The 24,417-nt window shown below is 30.1% G+C and overlaps 1 protein-coding gene and 3 non-coding genes across 4 annotated transcripts in view; 2 read left to right on the plus strand and 2 right to left on the minus strand.

Annotated features, from left to right (window-relative positions):
- LOC129907079 (RING-box protein 2) overlaps positions 1 to 13,699 on the plus strand; it is a 92,273-nt gene extending 78,574 nt beyond the window's left edge. Inside the window, exon 3 of the mRNA XM_055983122.1 lies at positions 13,089 to 13,699. Coding sequence (XP_055839097.1) covers positions 13,089 to 13,270 — 182 coding nt within the window. The 3' untranslated portion in view covers positions 13,271 to 13,699. The remainder of the gene's footprint in view (positions 1 to 13,088) is intronic.
- Positions 13,700 to 13,875: 176 nt separating this feature from the next.
- Trnah-gug (transfer RNA histidin (anticodon GUG)) lies at positions 13,876 to 13,947 on the minus strand. Its single transcript has one exon. It is a non-coding gene; the product is annotated as a tRNA-His (tRNA).
- A 353-nt stretch (positions 13,948 to 14,300) lies between these two features.
- Trnam-cau (transfer RNA methionine (anticodon CAU)) lies at positions 14,301 to 14,373 on the minus strand. Its single transcript has one exon. It is a non-coding gene; the product is annotated as a tRNA-Met (tRNA).
- Positions 14,374 to 19,300: 4,927 nt separating this feature from the next.
- Trnar-ucu (transfer RNA arginine (anticodon UCU)) lies at positions 19,301 to 19,373 on the plus strand. Its single transcript has one exon. It is a non-coding gene; the product is annotated as a tRNA-Arg (tRNA).
- The last annotated feature ends 5,044 nt before the right edge of the window (positions 19,374 to 24,417 follow it).

Genomic DNA, 24,417 nt, shown 5'->3' on the forward strand with positions numbered 1-24,417 from the left:
CTGGCAAAAAAATTAGTTAAAATTAAATCAAAATTACATCAAAAGATTCAACCGAAAATCATAACTTGATTGTTTTTTAATGCAAAAGAAAGAATTTAGATATTATTTTTGCAAAAAAAATCAACTGTCCCTTAATTTTAACGAAATAGTTGTTTGTACTATTTGTAGTATAAATAATACAATTTAATGCCCTCTTGTTTTAATGAATACATTGAGAGTTCAAATGTTTATTGAGGTTTTTCACCCGAATGAATTTCGGGTGATATTTAAGTTAATCTCTACTTTAACTAAATACATTTTTATTTAGATCATATTGTTCTTGCTTATTTTTCACAATGCACCACAAAATTTTTCACTACCAAACTTATTTTTGGCACTCATTGTTGCTTTTTGTCAAGATTTCACAACTATAATGAATACAAAACTGTTATAATTAGAACTGTTATAAATATCATGTCAATACCACCAAATTTAAAAAGCAAACATTTGTAAGGTTTTTTGTACCTACTTCATAGTTTCTCTTCTTTGCTAAAAGTAAAATTCATTAAGATCAATTGTTTTACAATTGGTGTTTAATTTTGCGAGACACCAGATGAAAGCTATTTAAATTTTATTTTTGGCTAACGGTTATTTTTATTTCATTGAAAGGAGAAAAGAAACAATACCCATAGTCTGGAAATAATTAAGAAACTGAAAATAAAGAGATTTTTAATTAATTGGTCGACAAAAGATTTATGTAGCGTCATTATGGACTATTTGTGTCTTCATTAGACACAAAACATCCCTTTGAAATAAGCCCAAAGCTGAGAAAATATCAATACTTTTTTTTGGAAATTTTGTCTCTAAGTAAATAAAAATTAAATTGAATAGTCTACACGTGAAAAACCTTGCTTAAATTTTTAAATCCATATGTTCAAAAAAATGATCGTACGATTTTTGTTTGATCTTCACGTGATAGGGGTATAATAAACTCTTTCAAAGAAAAGAAACCGATTTGTTTATCTCAAGGAATTTGAAGTGTCAACGAATCTTCAAAGATTTAACTTAAAGTTGATTCAAGGATTTGATTTCAATTGTAAAAAAATAGGAATTTTTCAAAATTTCCTTCCAAAGAGAAGATTTATTTCATTTTGAAATACTTTTTATACAAAACATACTGAATTAAGATTAGCTAGACAAGTGCAAACGAGTGCAAATGATGCATTCCACCGTCAAATCTGCCGTCACGTACAGACAAATAGGCTATATAATTGTTTATATTTTCACTCTGTCTCGTTTCAAAAAAGATTATATCAAAAACAAAAACGCGTCACGTACACTTGAATGGAGGTTACAACAAATCTATAAAACTTAGTGTTGGTTGGTTTAAGAACTATTGGAACCCTACAAACTTATGGTAGGGGAGAGGTGCGGACAGTGAGACACCCTTTTTTTAAATTGGTATATCTTAGAATGTTTTCAAGATAGCTTTACAAAACTTTGAAGACAGTTTAAGACACATTTTATCTTCATGTTGCAAAAAAACTTGTAGTTAAAGAATGAATGAGAGCATCACATTGGAATTAAAAAGTCAAAACGTCTCACTGTTTGCAAGAGGTGCGATCAGTGATAATTAGGTAATTGACAAGTATATAAATAATTAATTTATGTTACTAACCCATTTTTTCAAATACAAATAACAAAAAGCCCAAAAAAAAAACCAAAGAAAAAACACTTCGAAATCATATTGAACATTCTAAAATAATAGATTTTTTTAAAAACTATATGTCTCACTGTTTGCTTTTTAAAAATCTTATGTCTCACTGTTTGCTTTTACATAATGTCTCACTGTTTACTTTTTGTCATTTTTCGGAAAAATATAAAATTATAAAAAACGAGAAGGAATTCTAATTACATGATATTTTTTTATGAAACAACATATAAATATAATACATATCGTCGGTCTCATAAGAAAACCTTGTAACTCCACTTTTTTTCAAAAATGACTTTTGAATGCCATTCTTTAGAAAATATGTCACCGGAGCAACCCAGAAAATTTGGGGTCATTCCGAAAACTCTAAATTGACTTAAATTCAAATTTTGCACAGCGCGTTTTTTCCCAACTACTCTGTTGTTTGTTTACTCATTCGTCTCTCCTGTAAAATTTTGATTTTGGGAGTTACGAGGTTTTCTCATGAGACCGACGATATGTAAAAAAAGTTCTCTCCACTAACCAGATTTTTTTGTGTTATACACTCTTTTTATAACACTCCAAAAACTACTTTCACCTGATTTTGTGTGATATTTTACGGTGTAGGTCTCACTGTCCGCACCTTTCCCCTACGTATTTTTTTTTTTTTAAGTTTAAAAAATCTTGTAAATCCTCACATACAGACAAAACTTCCGTTTATCATCTTATAACTTAAAGAGTAAAGAGGTCTTAAATTACCTTTTGTTAACAAAAAATACATATGTCGTAGAAAATATTCAAGACTCACTTTCCTATATATATAAAAACAAAATGTCAACAGACTTAGAAACTTCTATAATTTAAATAACAATAATAATTTTAAAATTATTTTCATTCAAGAGGCATACAAGTATATAGTTGTTGTATATGTATTATTTGTATTTTAACTAAAAAAAAACAACAAAGTTTAAATATTAAACAAATAATTCGTCATTGGTCAACGTTTGCTGGCCTTCAACCAACAAAATCCTTTGCCAAATCTTTTTTTAAGTTTAAATTTATAACGCAAAATGTTTGTATTTAATATGTGCAAAGCTATTTTTATAGCAATTTCGTTTGTTCGAAAAAGAGCATCCATCCCATAAAAAGTGACAAGTTAATAAATTGTATGAGGTATGTACAAGTTATCAGTCATCAACCCATCCACCCACTCAAATATGCCACTGTCATGATTTATATCTTTGAAGCTGATAATATTTTATGAGCTTACAAAATGATTTTTTCTGATAACAATACCTAGTGATTATCAGCTACTTAACAAAGGACATCGTAGATTGTATCCATACTATCAGAGAGAGCGAATATTTCATCAATTTATGATAATTATATTATTGTAACAAACTCGTTAAGAGACTAAACACCCACTTTTTGGGGTTTTTTTTTTTTTTGGCAAATTAGTTTTTTTTTTATTTTGCCGCTGACAATACAGCTGCTGTTTGTTTATATCACTTCCTGATGAAATACTTTTTTATCTCTAATTTTTTTTTGTATCTACGCTGCGTTTATAGACGATTTATTTTTGATTTGTCCTTGATGAAGAATGTTTTTTTTTTTTTTTTTGATGCTGTAAGACTGCCCTGCCCCAGGTGGTGACTTTTATCACGTGCATTTAAACAAATCTGTTAAAACAGATTGTAAAGAAATTAATTTATTTTTGGATCTTATTTTTAGTATAGTTTTAATAGAGAAACCAACCCAAATGTTGATTGTATGTATAAGATGTACTTGTTCTAATGAGTTTTTACGTGGGTTTTACACGTTTTGTTGACAATTTTGTCTGTTTTTTTTTTTTTTCAATTTTAAATCAATTAATACAAGAGTTTTCGCCAAAAAAGACACACCCTTATTTATTTTTTTTTTTTTCGAAGAAAATTCTTTAACTCGTTTCAAAAATAGAGCTGCCATTTCAACTTATGGGAATATTTGAAAAATGTGGGTTTACGAAATTCACTAGGCAAAGTTTAGGCAAAATGTCAACTCTGACCATAGTCATGCTAAAAGGATGTTAAAGTAAGAGAAGATACATGTTTTGAGAGGATGAGTGTATTACTCATCTCTAAACTTGTTGAATAATGTAGGTTTACTTTCTTGTAGATTTTGAAAGATCAAAAGTCGTCGCAATCCCACCCATCAATATAAGATTTATTTACACGCTGAGTATAATATGAGAAAAAGAGTCTTCTTGTGAATTTATATTACCTAATTGCACGTTGGAATGCTTTGCGTATCAGGAAATACGTGTCATATTGTTATCACCTTAAAACAACGCACTTACAACAGATGATTAGAGTTAATTATTATTTAATATTTGTAAAATTAAAAATTAAAAAAAAAAAAAAACCTATCGCCACTCGCAAGTTAACTATAGTTGGACGTGAGAAAATTCAATTTTTTTCTTATTTCCACGAGAATACTTTAAATGGAATTTTGTTTATAATTTTTTTTAACATGAATTTTGTTCCACCCATTTTCGGTTGGACAATTTAATACTTGTTGATGTCTCGTGTGGTGTTTAATTTAATTTTATTTCTTTTTTATAAGCAAAACATTTGCAGTTTGGGTAAGAAATTTAAATTTTCTGAAATTTACTTTTTGATTAAAAGAAATAAATAATTAAAGCAGATCATTTTGGTAGGAGCCCTCGGAAAACATCAAAACTGATAGGCGAATACACAATTTTATGTTAAAAGAACTTTTTGGTGTATTCTAATGCGATTTGTGACGAGCTTAATCCGCCCATTGCATCAATTATGGGAAAGAAGCCTTTAAATGGTTTCATCATATTACTCTTCTTCTTAAATGTTTTTTTTTTTTTTTTTTTCGTTCACTGAATAACGATATATGCCCTTTTTTCATATAGATACCAAAAATTACGCCGGCACACAAAAATAAAAAGTGAAATCTACAACAAGCTAGACCCACCTAAGGTAATGTATTTCACTTTTCTTAATTTTAGGACCTGATGGAAATAAGTGAAAAATAAAAAATTGAAAATTCAAAAAAATAATTCTTGTTTTCTAATATCTTACTAACCCTTTATATCACCATGTGACATTATTGTAACAAACCAAAAAAGATCCCACAAAAAACCAATGTAAATTGCTTCTGACTTTAATAAATTAATTTTTAAATACTAATTTATCGAAATAATTCAACATGTTACCCGGAAATTTCGATATAAGTATGTTATTGACAGTTTATTTTGAGAGTTGGGTTTTCTTGAAAAAATGATGTACAAAAAAATGCCTACAAAAGTAAGAAATTCGAAAAAAAACTTGTTTTAGTTTTTGGTGCACCATGAAAATTTTGTTTCAGCTCAACTATTATTAAAACTCAAAAGCCTGTACGTGTACATCCGCTACCCGCTAAATGATAAATGTTGACTATGAAATTTATGGCTAAATACACCCACAAACTTTCTGCAAACTTTCCAGTTGATCTTCTTTGTTTCTTTGATTCAAACGGTCAAACTTGTGAACAGAATTAATGGCCATATTATTTTATTTCAATTTTTTTAAATTTTCAAATCTCCACGTTATCTGGCTTGATCTATAAACCTAGGACTTGCGGACATGTGATTTTTTTTTAACATTTTTGAGGTTGGTTGAAGCATATCAAGATTTAAAAAAAAATTGCATATTAATATTTATTTTCTTTTTTCCAAAGTTTTATCTTCTCTCAAAAAATACAAATTTTTCAAGAACATTGGTGTGTCTATCATTTTTTCTAAAGGACTTTTTTTATTCTTGATGGTGATAAATATTGATGCAAAATTTGATTACTGTTCCATACATTTAAAGAGTTTTCAGTATTAAGATTGCTACTGTTATGATAATCACAACAAAAACATTACTGTTAAAAAAAGAGCCAAGTTCTCCTATGTTGAAATTATGCTAGCACAAAAAGTATTGAAATGTAAAAGTGTACCAAGTTCTAAAGTTTGGGTTCAAATTCGTATCAATAAAATTTTGATTGTTCTCTTGACAATTTTTCTTTTAAATATCGATTTTTAAACAATCAAAATTGTATTGATACGAATTTGAACCCAAACTTTAGAACTTGGTACACTTTTACATTTCAATACTTTTTGTGCCAGCATAATTTCAACTTGGCTCTTTTTTTAACAGTAATGTTTTTGTTGTGATTTCACTAATTTTTGCAAGGTATGGCTGTAGAATTGAAAATCTCTATATTTGATGAAAATTCAGCGGAAATGGGCGGTTGCCACGCCCCCTGGCTGAAATTCTCAAATTTTAAATTTTTTCCTTTGTATTAACTACCAGCTCTACCATTCTACCAAATTTAAAGATTCTACGATAATCAGAAGTGCTCTAAAATATTTGATGAAAATTCAGCGGAAATGGGCGGATGCCATGCCCCCTGAATTGAAAATCTCAAATTTTCAATTTTTTCCTTTGTATACACCACAAGTCCTATCACCGTGTAAAATTTCAAAATTTCTACGATATCGGGAAGTTCTCCATAATTTTGATGATCTGTCAGTGAGTCAGTGAATCAGTGAGTCAGTTACGGTTTTTGCGATTTTTGAAGCCTATATCTCAGAAACTACTCATCGTAGGAGGCTGAAATTTTGTGAGGTGTTTGGTTTTGACCAGCTCAGTTTGAAATTTGTGGAAGTTAGAGGGTGGTCGAAAATGGCCTGAGTTGTTTCCTGTAAATAAGGGTGTAGTGCCAAAGTTGCTAGAGAACTTGGCTGAGCACTACCGTGCCCCTTGATACAGGATGACATATGAAAAAGAGATATTATTTTTTTCAACGTCAAACTACCTTGATTTTCGGTCCAGCATTAAAAAATACCTTAAAATCATGCATCTTATATAAAACCCTAGTCTATCGTTGTTAATTTTGTAAATCTTCATCTGGCCTTTTGAATATTTGACATCACTGATGTCAACCAGGAGTTGAAAAACTTTAACTTAAATTCTCAATCCATCAAAATTATCTGTGGAACCCCCATGCCCCAAATGAGTTTAAATGATGTGTTTTAATCATGTGAAATTTTCAAAGCCAAATTTTTTTATAAAATTTGATGTTTCTTGCTACTTTCTGTCAATTGGATAAATTTTTTTAGTACTTAACAAAACATTGTAGTGCCTTCTAAAAAATGGCCCTTCAATATTATAAATAAAACCTTATTAAAAACAAATAAAACAACCTTGATTAAAGCTGCAAATTCCTGGTTTTATTCAAACTCATATACTAACGTCATTTTAATAGCTCGCATGTTGAAAAAATTTACGTCAAATAACAAAGCACTTAAAAAGTAATTGCTCACTTAATTGGAACAAACACAAAACACACTAACAAAATTGACACAAAATGTCACACATTTCAATCTTATTGTATATATCCTCTTTAAATTGATCATTGATTTTTATTTATTTTTTTGCAAAGCAAAAAAATCAAATAAACAATTTGACAAAGACAAGAAAAAAACTAAAACAATAACAATACAAGAATGTAAACAATCTAACTTTTGTTTTCTAAACATATTTGACATTCTATCTGACATTGAGTATATGTGAGACAAATTATATACAATTTTATTTTTTTATCTTTTTCTTTCAATTTAAAATGTCAAAAAAAAACTGAAATAATCATTGGAATTTTCCAGGCACAAGCTATAATAATTTATTCATTGCCGGCGCCAAGCCCCTTTTTTCCAGTATAAACGAAATAAATTTAAAACTACAACTAGGTCGCATAATTTTGCTCTAGACTTTTATCATAAAGCAAACATTCGTGTAACAAATTGAAGTGACTTTTGACAAGGGTTATAAAACATATTTTTATTTTTAATGCATTCCATTTCCATTTACAAATAAAAAAAAAAATACTTATTGCAAAAAAAAAATTTGCATTAAAAAAATATTTATTCCAACTGAAAAATATTTGCATTGAAAAAAAAAATTGCAAAAATTTGAATTAAAAAAAAATTTGCATTGAAAATAATACAATAATACAATTTTTTTTTAATGCAAATATTTTTCAAGTGCAGTAAATATTTTTGTTTAATGCAATTTTTTTTTTAATTGCAATAAATATTTTTTTTTATTTCAAATGCATTTTTTTTAAGTGATATTTTTACAACCCTGCTTTTGACTGATTTCATCAAAATTAGTTCTGTCGTTCTCAATTCATTAGTAAAAGGGTTGCCAGCAGCTCGTTTAAAAAGACAAAAACATATGAAAAACCCTTAAACTTGCGAATTCCAATATTCTACAAAACCCATATTCACCCCCAAGCTCTACAGACTCTCAAGAATGAACAAGCTAGTAGAATTCAAAGTCCCCATTTCAACAGATCAATCAAGAGGGTCAACTAAGAAATGACGTCATAAAACTATTACTTTTGATCAAGACCATCAAATAAATGGGGCATGTCGAGTAAAATTATACCAAACAATCAATTGACTCAATTAATGACCTGCTCCATGCGCGTGCCTCTTTACTATAAAACTAGTCACATCAAGACCACCCTTAAGCATCATCACTCTATACGAATTTATTGTCAACAGAAGACGCAACCCAATAATTGAGTTCGTCTAAGTATATCAAGAGTTGGCTGAAGCTATAGGCACTCGCTGTGAAATGTTGCGAACGATGTATATCGCGAACGTGCTTCGCATAAAACATACAAATTAAAATTCTACTCAAAACATTGGATGATGAAATACTATCCAAATGACGAATATTGTGCACCTGACTAATTGCATGAACATTCTTCGGTCATTCATCCATTGGATAAACGCATAGCTACAAAACCACCAACAACAACAACATAAAAGCTATAATAAGAAGCCGACTTATAACTAACTTATGATAAACGTTTTTAATTAGAATTTCAAAACATAATCTCGAGTTGAGTTCCCATGGTTTGGCCATTTGACACTTTAGCCGGCACCTGTCAATTTCACTGACATGACAAAAGTGAAACATAAAGCTTTTGAGCTGCGATTGTAGTTAGCATAGAATTACCCTGTCCCGGTTTTAAATATAATGATGGACGGACGACACAGTCACTGGGTTACGTATTTATGGGGACTAATGATATGAGGCGATTCCATACTGCGATCTTAATTGCTTTCGCAGCAAATTCGCCCGAAATTATGCATATATAGAGTTCTGTGAGGTTTTTCACGTCCCTCGTCCATTAACCATCAACGGCGAGCGAGCGGCGCGCCGGTGTCAATCATCATGGTGATTCCAAGAATTGTGTATATTAGAGGTGTAAAGGTTTTATTGTTAAACAAACAAATAAGTACAAGTTATTTGAACTGGGAGCAAGGTTAAACGTCACTGACCCACAATATGGGTATAATGCTACTTGTTAACGGATGATCGATTAATGAGAGGGTGTTGAATTCAGTATGTGGGCATAAAATCGTGGGAAATTGCTTATACTTGCAAGTTTTTAAGTAGATACGCAGATTTTTTCGTTGTTTGTCATTTTGGCAACTTTTTGATTTTGTAAATTTTTGTTTACATACCAAATAACTTTGGGTAAAAAAAAATTTAAATATTTTAGTTAATTTCCCACAGTCAGTCAGTGGCCCGAAAATAACCCAAAAGAAAACAAAACAAAATCCAATGCGGCAAGATCACCGATAAATTTTGCGGTGTTTTAGTTATTTTTGAAAAAAAAGCAGAACGGAAGTTTTGTTTATTTTTTTTTTTTTTTTCTTTGAGATTTTTAGGGTATTGTTGAATACGATCTGTTCAAATAACCATATAGAATAAAATTGGAAAAGTGAATTTTGGGTGGGAGATTAAGTAAAATGATGGTCAAAATATTAGGTACCGCATTTATGATTATAAAAAGGAGCTTCTTCTATTTCTATTTATCGTTGATGTTTATAAGTTTCTTAGCTCTGTAAAGCGAGAACTGCGACCTCAAAATTTTTGAACAAAACTTGTCTAATTCGTTTGTCCACCCAAAGTTTTCGTTTGCGCACCCTCAAAAAAAATTTTAAGAGCAAATTTTTTTTTTATAGGAAGTCTAAAAATGAAAAACGCTCAAATTTTGAGATAGACGTATAAACCCAATTTTTTTGTTTGCACTGAAAAATTGAAATTCTCTAAAAAAACCCCAAAAATCAAAACCATCGTACATTTAGGAGATGTTCAAAAAAAAAAATTGCACTGAAAATTCACAAAAAAAAAGTTACGTATACACCAGAGTGTATCTACTGAATATTAAAAAAAGTAACATTTGGGGATTTAGAATTAACCGGTTTATATCTATACTCTGTGATGTATGCGTAACTTTTGTTGGGAATTTTCAGTACAAAATTTGTATTTTTTTAATATCTGCTAAACGGAGTGTGGAAAAACGATAGTATTTGTTATGTGTAAGGACAAACGATTGAAATAATTGGTTTCAAACGTCTATCACAAAATTTGAGGGTGCTAGCCGATTTTTCATTTTTCAGACTTCCTAAAAAAAAAAAAAGAATTTGCTCTAAATTTTTTTTGAATTGTGGACAAACACGGACAGACGAATTAGACAAGTTTGGGGTTGCAGTTCTGACTTCACGGAGCTTAGTTCCCTTGCTTCATTTAACGGATGGATATTATATACTACTTCTTGTTGCTTATCAAATAAGTGTAAGTCGGTTACCCCGCGTGAAGCCAAAATTTATATGAGCTAAAATTAAATAATGAGGGTTCCTGAATAGCCCCGCGGATTAGCAGCTCCAAGCACTTGTTTTACAGAAGTTCAACCACAAAATCCGTGGTAGAATTTTGGTCAAAAGTGCAATGGTGTTGTATTAAGAGTAGTGAAATTTCAGAAATGTTCAGGATGGTTTAAAAACAAAATCTATATTGAATTATGGGCAAAAGTGCAATGGTGTTTAAAGAATTTGTATTAATAAAACAGAAGTGGTCCAATATGGCTACCTTGAGGAACTCCGCTCGATACAATTTATAATTTTAAAACAATTTTTAAAATTCACTTGCTGTGTTCGGTTTTTCAATGAAGATTTTTGATTCATTGATACAACCATTCTGAAATTCCAGATTTTTCTAATTGAGACAAAAATATACTGGGACACACTATTTACTAAAATCTGCATAAAATATCGTCAGTTCAAAGGAAAAACTCACTAACTGCTATTAAAATCTTATGTAGTTAGTGAGTTTTTCCTTTAGACCGACGATATATTCGTTTTGAGTACTCAAAGTTTTCAAAAGAATCGAAGCGAAATAAAGCGATCTAGTCTTTTTCAAGTCCTATATTTAACGAAAATTTATTATTTTTTCACCGTATTCTTTAAGATTGCGCTATATACCTACCTACATTTCTTTAAAAAAAAATGGAATTTTGTTTTGGATTTAAAAAACTCATTTATTCGGCCGAAAGGGTTCCTATCCTAGGGTGTAATTAAATGAACTTTTTATATGCAAAGTCTCTGCACATTTTTTTCTTCTCATCTCCTAAAACAAAAAATAAAAAAAAAAACATTTTTCCTTATTTTTGTACCACGAAAAAATAAAAATAACAAACATATCTTTCAACAAAACGTGACATATTTCGCTGAAACAACAATAAACAAATATAAGTCTCCTCTCTTGTGCCAATTTAATTTGAAGGGAGGTGTGTTCCTTTAGCATCATCGCGTCATCAGCGAGTATATCGTGAAAATAGCACTGTACTGTTGTTCGATTGTCGTCATTGTGTCATTTATAGTACATTGTGACTGTCAACTTCTTGTTTAGTATTTTTTTTTCTTCTGTACTTTTGACCTTTGTGATTCTTTTTCTTATAGCAAAACAAAACTGTGAACAAAACTGATAGTAATTTTATTTGTTTTTCTTCTAATAAATTGATATCCAATGTCAATTGTTATTGTTTTTAACAACAATCAACAAAGTTAACGTAAATATTGTCGCACTTGCATCATTCGAAAATTTTAAATTATTAATTGGGAAGAATCTTCCTCGAAAGTCGATCGTATGTGACTAAAGTCACGCCTCATAAAAAAATTATTTGTTTATTGAAGATGATTGGGGGCTCGATGGAAACTGTTCCTCCTTTATTTTTCGAATCATTAAATAATTGTGTTGACCAAACCAAAAAGAAGAAGTTAAATTGCGGAGGAAACTCAAATAACAAATCAAAGTGCAAAAATATGTTTTTTTTTCTGCACGAGCATATAAACCACACATTGAGCATTTGTGCCAATTTTCGAAGGCCAAGTCAGTTAAAATTAAACTTAATAAAAAAAGGGGCTTGTTTGTTAAAGAAATTCGTTCCAGTAATAGTTGCTTTTTTGTCGTTTTCTGCACTTAGTTTTGGTTTCAATTTAATTCCCATTAATTGATGGAAAAATATTAAAATTAGTTTCTTTTTTCTATAATTCGCTATTGTAGTCAAGGCAGTAGAGTTGAAAATGGATACATTTTGTTTTGATAAAAGTTAAAGTTTTTTTAGACCAATTTACTATATCAATCTCATAAAAGTTTCAAAAACAATTTACACTCGATAAATTACTCAAAGAGAAAATATAATTAGTCCCAAAACACCTTTTCACTTTGTTTAACTTTTAACTTTGAAACATAAAAAAAAATTTTACAATTTTCATTTCATGTAAACGAACGAGAAACAGAAAAAAATCTACTACAATTGTCACCAAAACTTTGTTTAACTTTTAGCTTTGAAACATAAAAAAAAAATTTATTACAATTTTCATTTCATGTAAACGAACGAGAAACAGAAAAAAATCTATTACAATTTTCACTTCAAGTGAACAAACGAGAAATTAAAACAATCTACTATTTTACCGGACCAACTTTTAACTTTTTTAGCTTTTAACTTTGAAACGTTAAAAATCTATTACAATTTTCACTTCAAGTAAACGAACGAGAAACCGAAATAAATCTACTACAGTTTTCACCAGAATACCTTTTCACTTTGTTTAACTTTTAACTTTGAAATATAAAAACAAATCTATTACAATTTTCGTTTCATGTTAACGATCGAGAAACAGAAAAAAATCTACTACAAATGTCACCAAAACACATTTTCACTTTTTTAACTTTGAAATATAAAAACAAATCTATTACAATTTTCGTTTTATGTAAACGAACGAGAAACAGAAACAAATCTACTACATTTGTCACCAAAACGCCTTTTCACTTTGTTTAACTTTTAACGTTGAAACATAAAAAAAAAATCTATTACAATTTTCATTTCATGTAAACGAACAAGAAACAGAAAAAATCTACTACAATTTTCACTTCAAGTGAACAAACGAGAAATTTAAACAATCTACTACAATTTTTACTTTAAGTAAACTAACGAATAATAAAGTATTTTTTCGATCTTTTTCTTACAGATGCCTGCCTTCGTTGTCAAGCTGAAAACAAACGAGAAGTCCTGGGTCGCCAGGACTGTGTTGTGGTTTGGGGCGAATGCAACCACTCCTTCCATCATTGCTGCATGTCCTTGTGGGTAAAACAAAATAATCGATGTCCTTTGTGCCAACAAGAATGGTCCATTCAACGAATGGGCAAATGAAAGAGCCACCATCACTATCAAGAACAAAACACACACACCAACCAACACCAATCCATTGCAGCATGATCTCAGTCAGCAAATCCGTCGTTAAAGAACTTTTTGCACATGCGCGCCATGTCTTCATTAAAAAATAATTACAATTTATAAGATTTATTAAAAAAAAATAAAAAACAATAGAAAGTTAAAAAAAAAAATACATAAAATAATTCAAAATAAATAGCAATATGGACTCATTGTCAGTAGTTATCAGTTGTATATGGATCGAATAGAATTTAAGATGAAAATTTTTTTAATTGTTATGGCCGCTAGTGAATTGGAATTTTTGTTACATTTTGTTCGTTTTCCTTTAAAAAATAAAAATATTTCTTTCTTTCGTAATTTGAACAAAGCAGAATTAAATAAAGTTAATGATTGTGGTGCAGAACATTTGTGGCATTTTTCATATTTAATTAAAAGAATCAACTCGTTACGTAAAAGTAATCTCCGAATAATTTTATCTTTACTAAATGTAAGGCATCTTGAAAATTTAAATAACGAACTACATGAATACAAAAACAAGAAATTAAAAAAAAAAACCGCCCTCTCCGTGACAATGTTCTGAACATTGCCGTGACCAGGATTCGAACCTGGGTTACTACGGCCACAACGTAGGGTCCTAACCACTAGACGATCACGGCTATCGAAGGCATGTTGAAGTAGATGTAAAATAATAATGATAAATTTGTTGTTAAATTTCTTTGTCTCCAGCGCAGGTGCGTTTCCATAGCTATGGGTATTTGTGTATGATTCGTTTAAAAGTGGGGTGTGTTTTATTTCTAATCGAATGGGTAGATAGGTTGGTAATTTATGAAAAATCATCTAAACTAACTTTATTTACGTTATCTACGAAGAAAAAAGCGAAAACAAAATAAAAACAAATTAAAGGAAACACTAGGAATGTTTCAAACTACAACGAATTCATGTTTCTATTTCTAGGATTCTTTTCTATGACTGAGAACTTTCTATTCTATTGTTATCCAGCAAAAGGAAATGCCCCGGGTGAGGCTCGAACTCACGACCTTAAGATTATGAGACTTACGCGCTGCCTACTGCGCCACCGAGGCTATGGTGACGTGGTAAAATGCTCACTACATCAAGGGAAATTACTCTAGTTACCTCTAATAGAAAATTGTTCAAATTAGTATTAGTACATAATACCTACCATTGCACATACGACATACTACCTACCTGGCCCAGTAAACTTTTCCATTCTGCAGAAGAAAGTTGGTCCGAAAACTCCCCAACTCTTTTCTCACTTAAATTTTGGTGGCAAACAATGGCAAACAAGTAACTAGTTTAACAGAAAAATGTAATTTTTCTTCGAATGAAACTCACATTAAAATTTTAAACTTCGAGCGAACAGAAATATTTCGGAAAAATTTAGACTTGAAACATATGATAGGGTTGATTAACACTTTAAAAAGTCTTCAAAGTAGGTAATCATTATTTTGAAGAAAAAAGATTGAATTATGGAATGAACGCGCGTCTTTACTACCCAAAATTATAATAAATTTCTTAAAAAGAATCTCGAGTCAATTCTTCCAACAACGTCCATCTATTTAGATTTTGACCCCCAAATCATTATTTATAGTCCAAAAAGATCAAAATTAAGTGTTTGAAATTTAAAGTTATTGATTTTGTTAAGTTTTAAATTTTTAATTTTAAACTTACATATTCGCGGTTTAAACACATTTTAATTAAGTATTTTTCGGGCTTACCGCCACAATTACACAATTTAATCATAATAAAATATGACACGGCTCAACGTTTCGATAAGGTCACACTTATCGTGGTCATCTAAATTGTCTAAATACGTATTTTCATACAATATCACACCCGTTACAGTAAGCATGTCACACTTGTTACCTTTGCTTACTGTAAAAATTAAAAGACCTTATTTTGTATTGAATATGAAATCGACGACTTTTCATTCAAAAATTCACAATTCGGCTTTGAAAGATCAACGAAGCAGATATCACACCCGATACACTCAATCTTGTGAAATTGTGACATTACAAGATAGGTAAATAAAACGGGGCAAAATTTTAAACGATTACACTGGTTAACAAGCGTTCTGTTGTCGAATTAAAAATATACTTATCTGAAGGTTTTCGGTGTGCTGAATTCGAATCCAAAGTTAGAAAAAATTGATCAGCTCCCGTTTTTTTTTTAAATATTACCATTAGAAAATGCAAAAAAACGTTTTTTGACCACTTCGGACCTTATTCTTTAATATAATTAAAATTGTTAGAAGATATTTAGTAACGGTTTCTAAAAAAACTATTTTCCTCTTTCATGAACTTTTTTAATCTTTCCGATATCTTAATCTTAAAATGAAGAAAGTGGCTTTGGCTTCATATATCATAAAGGAGATAATCACGTTATAAAATTTATGAAATATGCAAACAACTGAGGATATCTCGGGAAGTAAAAAAGATATCGAAAAGATTTAAATAGATTTAAAAAGGTGGAAAATAGTTCTTATAAAAACCGTTACTAAATATGCACAAATAATATACCTTATATAAAAGAATAAGACCCGAAGTACTGCATTTTCTAACGGTAATATTTCAAAAACTGGAGCTGATTAATTTTTTCTGACTTCGGATTCGAGTTAAGCACACCTTCAAAACCTTCAGAAAAGTATTTTTTGTTCCGGCAACAACAAAAAAAAAGTTCAATTTTGTTAACCAGTGTTATCTAAGTAAATAGTAAGTTACCTAAAAGTATACGGATTTTAAACTTCTAGTAACTTACTAAATGGCTTTAACAATTTACTAAATCGTTTAAAATTTTGCGCTAGTGTTAAAGCTCCTAATAGTAAATGTGTCACAGCCCTTACAATGAAAATACCCATATATAGCCCTATCCTGAGTTTCACGTGGAATTTTTTCCGCAAGGTATTTGAAAACTATCGTGAGTTTAACGCGAAGGGAATTTACATTTTCGTATCTAAACTAGTTTCCTGTTCACCACAAAAATTTAAGTGAGAAAAGAGCTGTCGACTATACCTTAAATACTACCTGAAAAAAAGTAAAAAAAAAAATAGGTTAAAAAATTAAGGGGAATTTTCTGAACCTGAACAACTTTTCGGCCGTAACTCACAATAGGGGAAAATTGAAATTTGAAACTCAATTTTTACGGGTGGAATTTTGTTCACTTGAAACTCACGATAGGGCTGATAACTCTGGTCTGCAAAATTTAACTTTTTTTTCTATTTCAAATAATTTTTTGATATTATGAAAGATTAGACTTTCCTGAATCTAAGTCTGGTTTCAGAAAAATTCTATCAGGTACCATTTTTGTAAAAATGATTTTTGAAAAATGTGGGTAGTTTCTAAAAAATCACCCTTTTAGATTCATTTGAACTTGTATAAAATTAAAACTATTCGTCGCATTGAGCACAAATTTAGACGACTTATTCTTCATAGTATGACCTATCGATTGACACTAATTACATTAATGTTTAGAGATGAGCAAAAAATCACGACCTGTGATTTTTAACCTGTGATTGACAAATCACAATCACTATCTGTGAACAGTCTTCAAATAACCTGTGATTACCTTAACCGTGAATTGGATATTCACTTTAAAGTTCGCACTTCGCACAAATAGAGCATTTACCCTAAATGTCATTATCGACAAGTTTGTTTAAGATATGGCGTGATTTCTCTCACATAGATCAATCATAAAAAAATCTCTATGTTTGAAGTTTACACTTTACACTAGAAGTGAGGCAAAATTTTTTGTCAAAAGTAAATTTGAGTTGATTTGCGGGTTCAAAACAATTCCCTTTTATACTAGAACTGTTGTAAAAAGTTATTTTTTCCAAAATCACAGGTCAGAAGTCATTTTCAATGCGTTTTCGTGAATTCCGCGTAAAATAATTCACGTTACACAAGTGCATTGGAAATTCGAATTATAACCTGTGATTTTTCAAAACAGCTTTTGCAACAGTTCTTTTTTAAACGTGAATTGCTTTGGAATTTTTTTAACCTGTGATTTTTCCCAAAACAACTTTTTAACAGTTCTTTATTAAAAGAGAACTGGTTTTGACCTGAATTCACGCATTTGCTTTCCATATTTTTTAAACCTGTGATTTTTCACAAAACAACGTTTAAACAGTTCTTGTGTAAACGTGAATTGTTTTTACCGGAATTCACGCACGTTCATTAAAATTAAATTAAGAAATGGACTTCTCCCGTAAAATCAAGAGTCGCTTAGACAAAATAATTTTTTCCCCAGTATAATCACGGATGGCTTTGGTAAATTGCGGATCTGTTTGCTTAAACCAGGAGTTTTCCTCGTAAAATCAGCTTCATTGTTTCAAATACACTCGTATTTGAGCTTCATTAGTACTTCCTATACGTGAAAAAGAACGTGTATATTAGAAAATACAAACTTTTAAAATGCTACGTGTAATTTTTTTTTTTGGATTTTCATAAAAAAAAAAAAAAATGGAAATCACAGTTAAAAATCACAGGTTACAATCACCGTGATTTCAAAATCACAGTCACAGGTATACCTGTGATTGAAAAATCACGACTTAGCTCATCTCTATAATGTTTACTCATTTTTTAAAATACTGATTGACAAAAAAGCAGACATTTTGAAATCCTTCACTTTTTAGTAAATCCAACATGAACAAAAGCACCTTAAGGGGGGAAAACCCTCTGGAATTTTTTTATTTTTGCATTATCAATTTTTTACCTAAAAAATAATGTATCAACCGAAAAAACTGTTTTAGTGGTCTTAGCCTTAAATGAAGCCTCAAAAGTTCCCAGGTAGTCCTGAAACCCATGCGTTCCGAGCATACCACAGTACAAAAATGAAAACTTTAAACGAATTTTTCTCGAAACTTGTTTTTTCCGCGCCGTGCAACGTAACTCAAAAACTAATGAAGCTATCGACTTGAAATAAAAAGCAAATTACTCGTTAACTCATTGGTCATTGCATGAACCTAAAAGTTCAATATAATTTTCACAACAAATATTTTTTTTAACAATTTGTTTATAAAAAAACATTGTGTTTTTTAGTTTTTTTGGTCTCTAATTTTTATTTTACACTTTTTTTTGCTAAATTTAGGTTCATGCAATGCGTATTAATATATTTTAATGGAAAAAAATTTCTCTTTTGATTATAAATTATTTACTGGACCTGGGCATTGCACGGCGCAAATGCGAGGCATCAACTTTAAACGGTTTTAGAGCCGCCATTATGTTTTTTTATTACTTCAACAAAATTGTGTTAAGACTTCATGATGTTAACAATATCATGTATTTTTCCAAATTTTAATTAATGCTTTCAATTTTCCGAAAAAAATTCTTAAAAAATCCGTCGTCCAGAGGGATTTCCCCCCTTAATTAAGGAAAATGTAAGATATCAATGCCCTTTATACTTAAAACGTCAAATATGTAAAGAAAACCATAATAAAATACATACAAAAAAAATGTGTACGTGTTATGTAATTTTATATACAATTTTTCTATTAAGAAATATCTTATTTGTAATAAACCATTCGATAAATTGCCTTGTAAAGCTTCAGATTTGTTTCTCCTAGAAACAAAAGTAAACTTTTCTTATACCTAGTTTTTTATGTGCTGAGTTAGAATCCGAAGTCAAAGAAATTCTATCACGTCAGGATTTTAAGATATTCGCAATAAAGTATCACAAAATCAAGTTTTTTTTTCTTAGAAAATCTCATAAAAACTACTATATCTCAAAAACCAGAGCTGACCGAAATTTTTTGAGTTCGGATTCAAAATCAGCACACTAAAGTCCATTAGAAAAGTATACTTTAGTTCTAGGGAGAAAGATATAAATGATAATAATAAAAATAGCAAATTTTCTACTGTGTAAAATAATTGTTCTTAATTTAAAAATAGTTTATGACTCAAAAATTAGTTGATTTTATTCCAGAATTATAATAAAGTTCTGTTCGATTTAAGTGAATTGGTGCTATATATGTAAATGGTCCCCCGTTCATCACCTGTCCCTTTGGCGCAGAGGATAGCGCGTTGGACTTCTAATCCAAAGGTCGCGGGTTCGATCCCCGCAAGGGATGTCGTCATATGACGGTTTTTTTTGTTTTAATCTATATCAATCAATAAATAATAAACTTGGATGCTTTGCTTGTTCTTGTAGATTTAAAGCTTATTAAGTTTAAAAAATCTGTAGTGAATCCTCCCTTGCTTACTTGATATATAGGCCAGTCATTATATACATTTGGAAATGCAAAATGACCGAGAAAGCTAAATTTTGGATATGTTGTAGAGGATGCTTAAAAAAGCTTAACTTGAAGTTTTCGACCAAGATTTCCTATGAGCTTTTTCCGCCATTTTGAAAAAAAGGATAAAATTGGTTTTTTGACAATAACTCGGCTATCTGACGAGATGCAAAAATTTTACAAGAAGCTTTTTTGTAGCTTTTAACGAGTTCTACAATTCATGCATACACATTTTTTGTGTATCATGAACCGTTTTCGAGATATCGATTAAAAAAGTCAAAAATTTAGGACATGCAATTTGTTTTTTGACATAATCTATTTTTGGGTGATGAATATCGAAAAAATTATTAACATTAAATTTGTAGCCCACATTCAGACCTACTATGTCGTATTTTTATATTTTTTTTTGGACAAAAATTACGACTTCCAGCCGGCCGCAAAGTCGTTTAGGCCGCGCCCACCGCCAAGCAAGCCGCCCGTTCGGTTGTAAAAAAACAATCATTCATGTTTTTTTTTAATGTTTATATTATTATATCAGTAACACATACATACAAATGTATGTATTTATTTAATAAATAATGAGAAGAAGATGGTAATGGTTTTTTTGTAACCTCTATTTTATTAACCCAAATTTTGTAAATACAGTATACCGGCTTTTTGCGTTGATTGTGCATTTTGTAATTTGCTTCAATCTCTACATTATTTAGTTCATCAAAATTGTAATTAGATCAGTGCCAATAATTTTTGAAAATAAAAAAATTATTAGCAGCATATGGGTGGTTGGAAAATTTAGGATAACTGGTATATGAAAGCGGAAAAATAAATTGCCCACAAACTAATTGGTGGAAAAGGGTGGGTGGGCGAAAAAGTGTTGGTGTCGAAAATCTTGGTTTTTTACGATTTCTGTCAAAAGTAGACCTCCTATCAACAAAAGTTAAATGCAAACGTTGTGGGTAATAAAAGTGTCATAACTTTTACTAAAACCATTTTATTTATATAATCTCAAAAATATTGAAAAAATGCAAAAAATACGATTTTTTATTTTTATCTTTTACCAAAATGGTTTGATTTTAACAAATCTTGGTTAAAAATTACTTTGTTATGTTTTCTATGTATTTTAAATGTTTTTTGAGCAAAAAGTTAATTTTTTGATTTTTGACGAATTTAATTTGATAAAATAGCCTATTTGTCAATCCAAAAAGTTTTTGATTTTTGAAAAGCTTGGAATGTAGTTACTTATATTAAAACCTTTTATTTAAGATTGTATGGAAAAAATATACTTTTGATTTAGAAAATATTGAGAAAAATTGAAAAAAAAAAACATAATATTGGCGAGAAATAATTTTCCATAGAAACCAAATTATACATTTCTAATGGCCTTTGACCTTCTTAAATTCAATCTAGCATTAGAATAGCTCTAACGTGCAAAGTTGTTGAGATATTGAATTTTGAACGTTCAAAACACTATTTTTGTGATGTATACTTTGATTTCTATAAAAAAAAAACTTATTGACTAGTGAAATCGAACAAGGCATTCACCCGCCCCCTTTCCACCAATTAGTTTGTGGGCAATTTATTTTTCCGCTTTCATATACCATTTATCCTAAATGCTGCTAATAATTTTTTTATTTTCAAAAATTATTGGCACTGATCTAATTGCAATTTTGATGAACTAAATAATATTGAGATTGAAGCAAATTACAAAATGCACAAAAAGCCGGTATACTGTATTTACAAAATTTTGGTTAATAAAATTGCGGTTACAAAAAAACCATTACCATCTTCTTCTCATTATTTATTAAATAAATACATACATTTGTATGTATGTGTTACTGATATAATAATATAAACATTAAAAAAAAACATGAATGATTGTTTTTTTTCAACCGAACGGGCGGCTTGCTTGGCGGTGGGCGCGGCCTAAACGACTTTGCGGCCGGCTGGAAGTCGTAATTTTTGTCCAAAAAAAAATATAAAAATACGACATAGTAGGTCTGAATGTGGGCTACAAATTTAATGTTAATAATTTTTTCGATATTCATCACCCAAAAATAGATTATGTCAAAAAACAAATTGCATGTCCTAAATTTTTGACTTTTTTAATCGATATCTCGAAAACGGTTCATGATACACAAAAAATGTGTATGCATGAATTGTAGAACTCGTTAAAAGTAACAAAAAAGCTTCTTGTAAAATTTTCGCATCTCGTCAGATAGCCGAGTTATTGTCAAAAAACCAATTTTATCCTTTTTTTCAAAATGGCGGAAAAAGCTCATAGGAAATCTTGGTCGAAAACTTCAAGTTAAGCTTTTTTAAGCATCCTCTACAACATATCCAAAACTTAGCTTTCTCGGTCATTTTGCATTTCTAAGCCGTTTTTTCCGACATAATGACTGGCCTAATAACATAATAGAAAAAAGCTTACAAAACAAATTAAAGAAGAATTTTCGTTGATTGCATTAAGTTAACTTTCATTATTTTTACTTGCTCTTGAGGGTGTGTAAATATTTCTATGAAATTTCAACTTTTTATGTCATAATATGGAGATTATTTGTTAGGGTTGTACACTTTGCAGGGTACATTTTTGTTATGAAAGTGCATTTTTAATTTTTTTTTTAAACTTAAACAAAGGCATTTGGTATTGACTTTTTTTCCGAAAATTGATAATTTTTTGGTGATTAATAAAACAACAGCTTAAATGAACTTAAGATCCGTAAATGCATGTAGGTGTACGCATCTTAATTTTTTACTTGCGATATAGGTACTATAGGGCAAGTTTAGGATTCGTAAAAAAAATCGAACTCGAGATAACAATTTTACATGACATTACGATGATGGAAAATGCCAAAAAAGTGGGTCCGGCAATTCTGTCTGTCTGTCTGTCTGTCTGTCTGTCTGTCTGTCTGTCCGTCTGTCTCTATCTGGAGCTGCAGCCTAAACGAGTGAAATGATTTTCTTCAAACTTGGTAGTTAGCAGTTTTTGGCGATTCCCTAGAGGGGAAATTGAAATTTTTTTTTATGACCAAAACTAACGGTACTTGCCATATAACGGAAATAGAAAAGTTAATTTTTTTCAAAAACGGCTCTAACGATTTTGATTAAAATTTTTGTGTGTAATACTACACATAAGGGTCAACTTTTTAAATAAAAAAAATATTTTTTGTACCGTTATTAACGGTACCTCTCATAGAACGGTTGTTTTCGTTTCTGAATATCTCGTACAAAATTAACCCGATTTAAATGAAAATTTTTATACAAAAGTGTGTAAGTAAAGATAATATTAAAATTTTAGAAAATTTTCAAAAAACGCATTTTTGGTTTTTTTAAAAATATTTCAAAATTTTTTTTTGAAAAATCAATTTTTTGAAAACGGATCAATGAAAAATTTTGAAATTTAGTTTTTATGTGTAAATTAATTATTTCTTCAAAATGGCATACCAACTTTTTTTTTTGAAAAATGTTAAAAAAATTTTATATCTAAAAAATTATTTTTTTAAAAAACGGCTCCTACAATTTTCAAAATTTTTTTTCTGAAAATACCTTTTTATACGAGAAATAAAATGGCATATTTGTTTTTTTTTTTAAGATATTTTAAAACGGAGTTTTAATAATTATAAAAACTGATTTAATTTTTTTATACTACTTATGAAATTTCTTCAAAATATCGAATTTTAAATTTCTTGAATAAAAAGCTTTAACATTATAGTTACTTTAAGCATAAGAGCAAGTACGTGCGACCCCAGTCGTGCAATTTATTTTTTATTAAAATGCACTTATAGAAAAAAAACGGTGTTAGTGTTAACATTGAATAATTATTCAATGGTGTTAGCAAACGCATATATTTTTATATATATCGATCTAAGGCCATGAACGGATGGATGGATTTGCTTGAAACTTGGTACAGATGATTTTTGCGTAATTCTCTAGACCCATTTTTTGTATTTTTTTAATATCTACCTTTTAAAGCATATCTCCCATATATCGTTTTCGAGGTATCAAGGGGCACGGTAGTGCCCAGCCAAGTTCTCTAGCAACTTTGGCACTACACCCTTATTTACAGGAAACAACTCAGGCCATTTTCGACCCCCCTCTAACTTCCACACCAAAGATGCTAGAAATTTCAAACTCACTACATTTGTTGAGCTCGTAAAAACCAAACTCCTCACAAAATTTCAGCCTCCTACGATGAGTAGTTTCTGAGATATAGGGCTTCAAAAATCGCAAAAACCGTAACTGACTCACTGACTCACTGACTCACTGACTCACTGACTCACTGACAGATCATCAAAATTATGGAGAACTTCCCGATATCGTAGAAACTTGAAATTTTACACGGTGATAGGACTTGTGGTGTATACAAAGGAAAAAATCGAAAATTTGAGATTTTCAATTCAGGGGGCGTGGCATCCGCCCATTTCCGCTGAATTTTCATCATATATTATAGAGCACTTCTGATTATCGTAGAATCTTGAAATTTGGTAGAATAGTAGAGCTGGTAGTTAATACAAAGGAAAAAATTTAAAACTTGGGAATTTCAGCCAGGGGGCGTGGCAACCGCCCATTTCCGTTGAATTTTCATAAATTATTATAGAGCACTTCTGATTGTCGTAGAATCTTGAAATTTGGTAGAATGGTAGAACTGGTAAGTTATACAAAGGAAAAAATTTAAAATTTGAGAATTTCAGCCAGGGGGCGTGGCAACCGCCCATTTCCGCTGAATTTTCATAAATTATTATAGAGCACTTCTGATTGTCGTAGAATCTTGAAATTTGGTAGAATAGTAGAGCTGGTAGTTCATACAAAGGAAAAAATTTAAAACTTGAGAATTTCAGCCAGGGGGCGTGGCAACCGCCCATTTCCGCTGAGTTTTCATAAATTATTA

The sequence above is a fragment of the Episyrphus balteatus genome, chromosome 1 (assembly GCF_945859705.1).
Source record: "Episyrphus balteatus chromosome 1, idEpiBalt1.1, whole genome shotgun sequence".
Taxonomy (NCBI): domain Eukaryota; kingdom Metazoa; phylum Arthropoda; class Insecta; order Diptera; family Syrphidae; genus Episyrphus; species Episyrphus balteatus.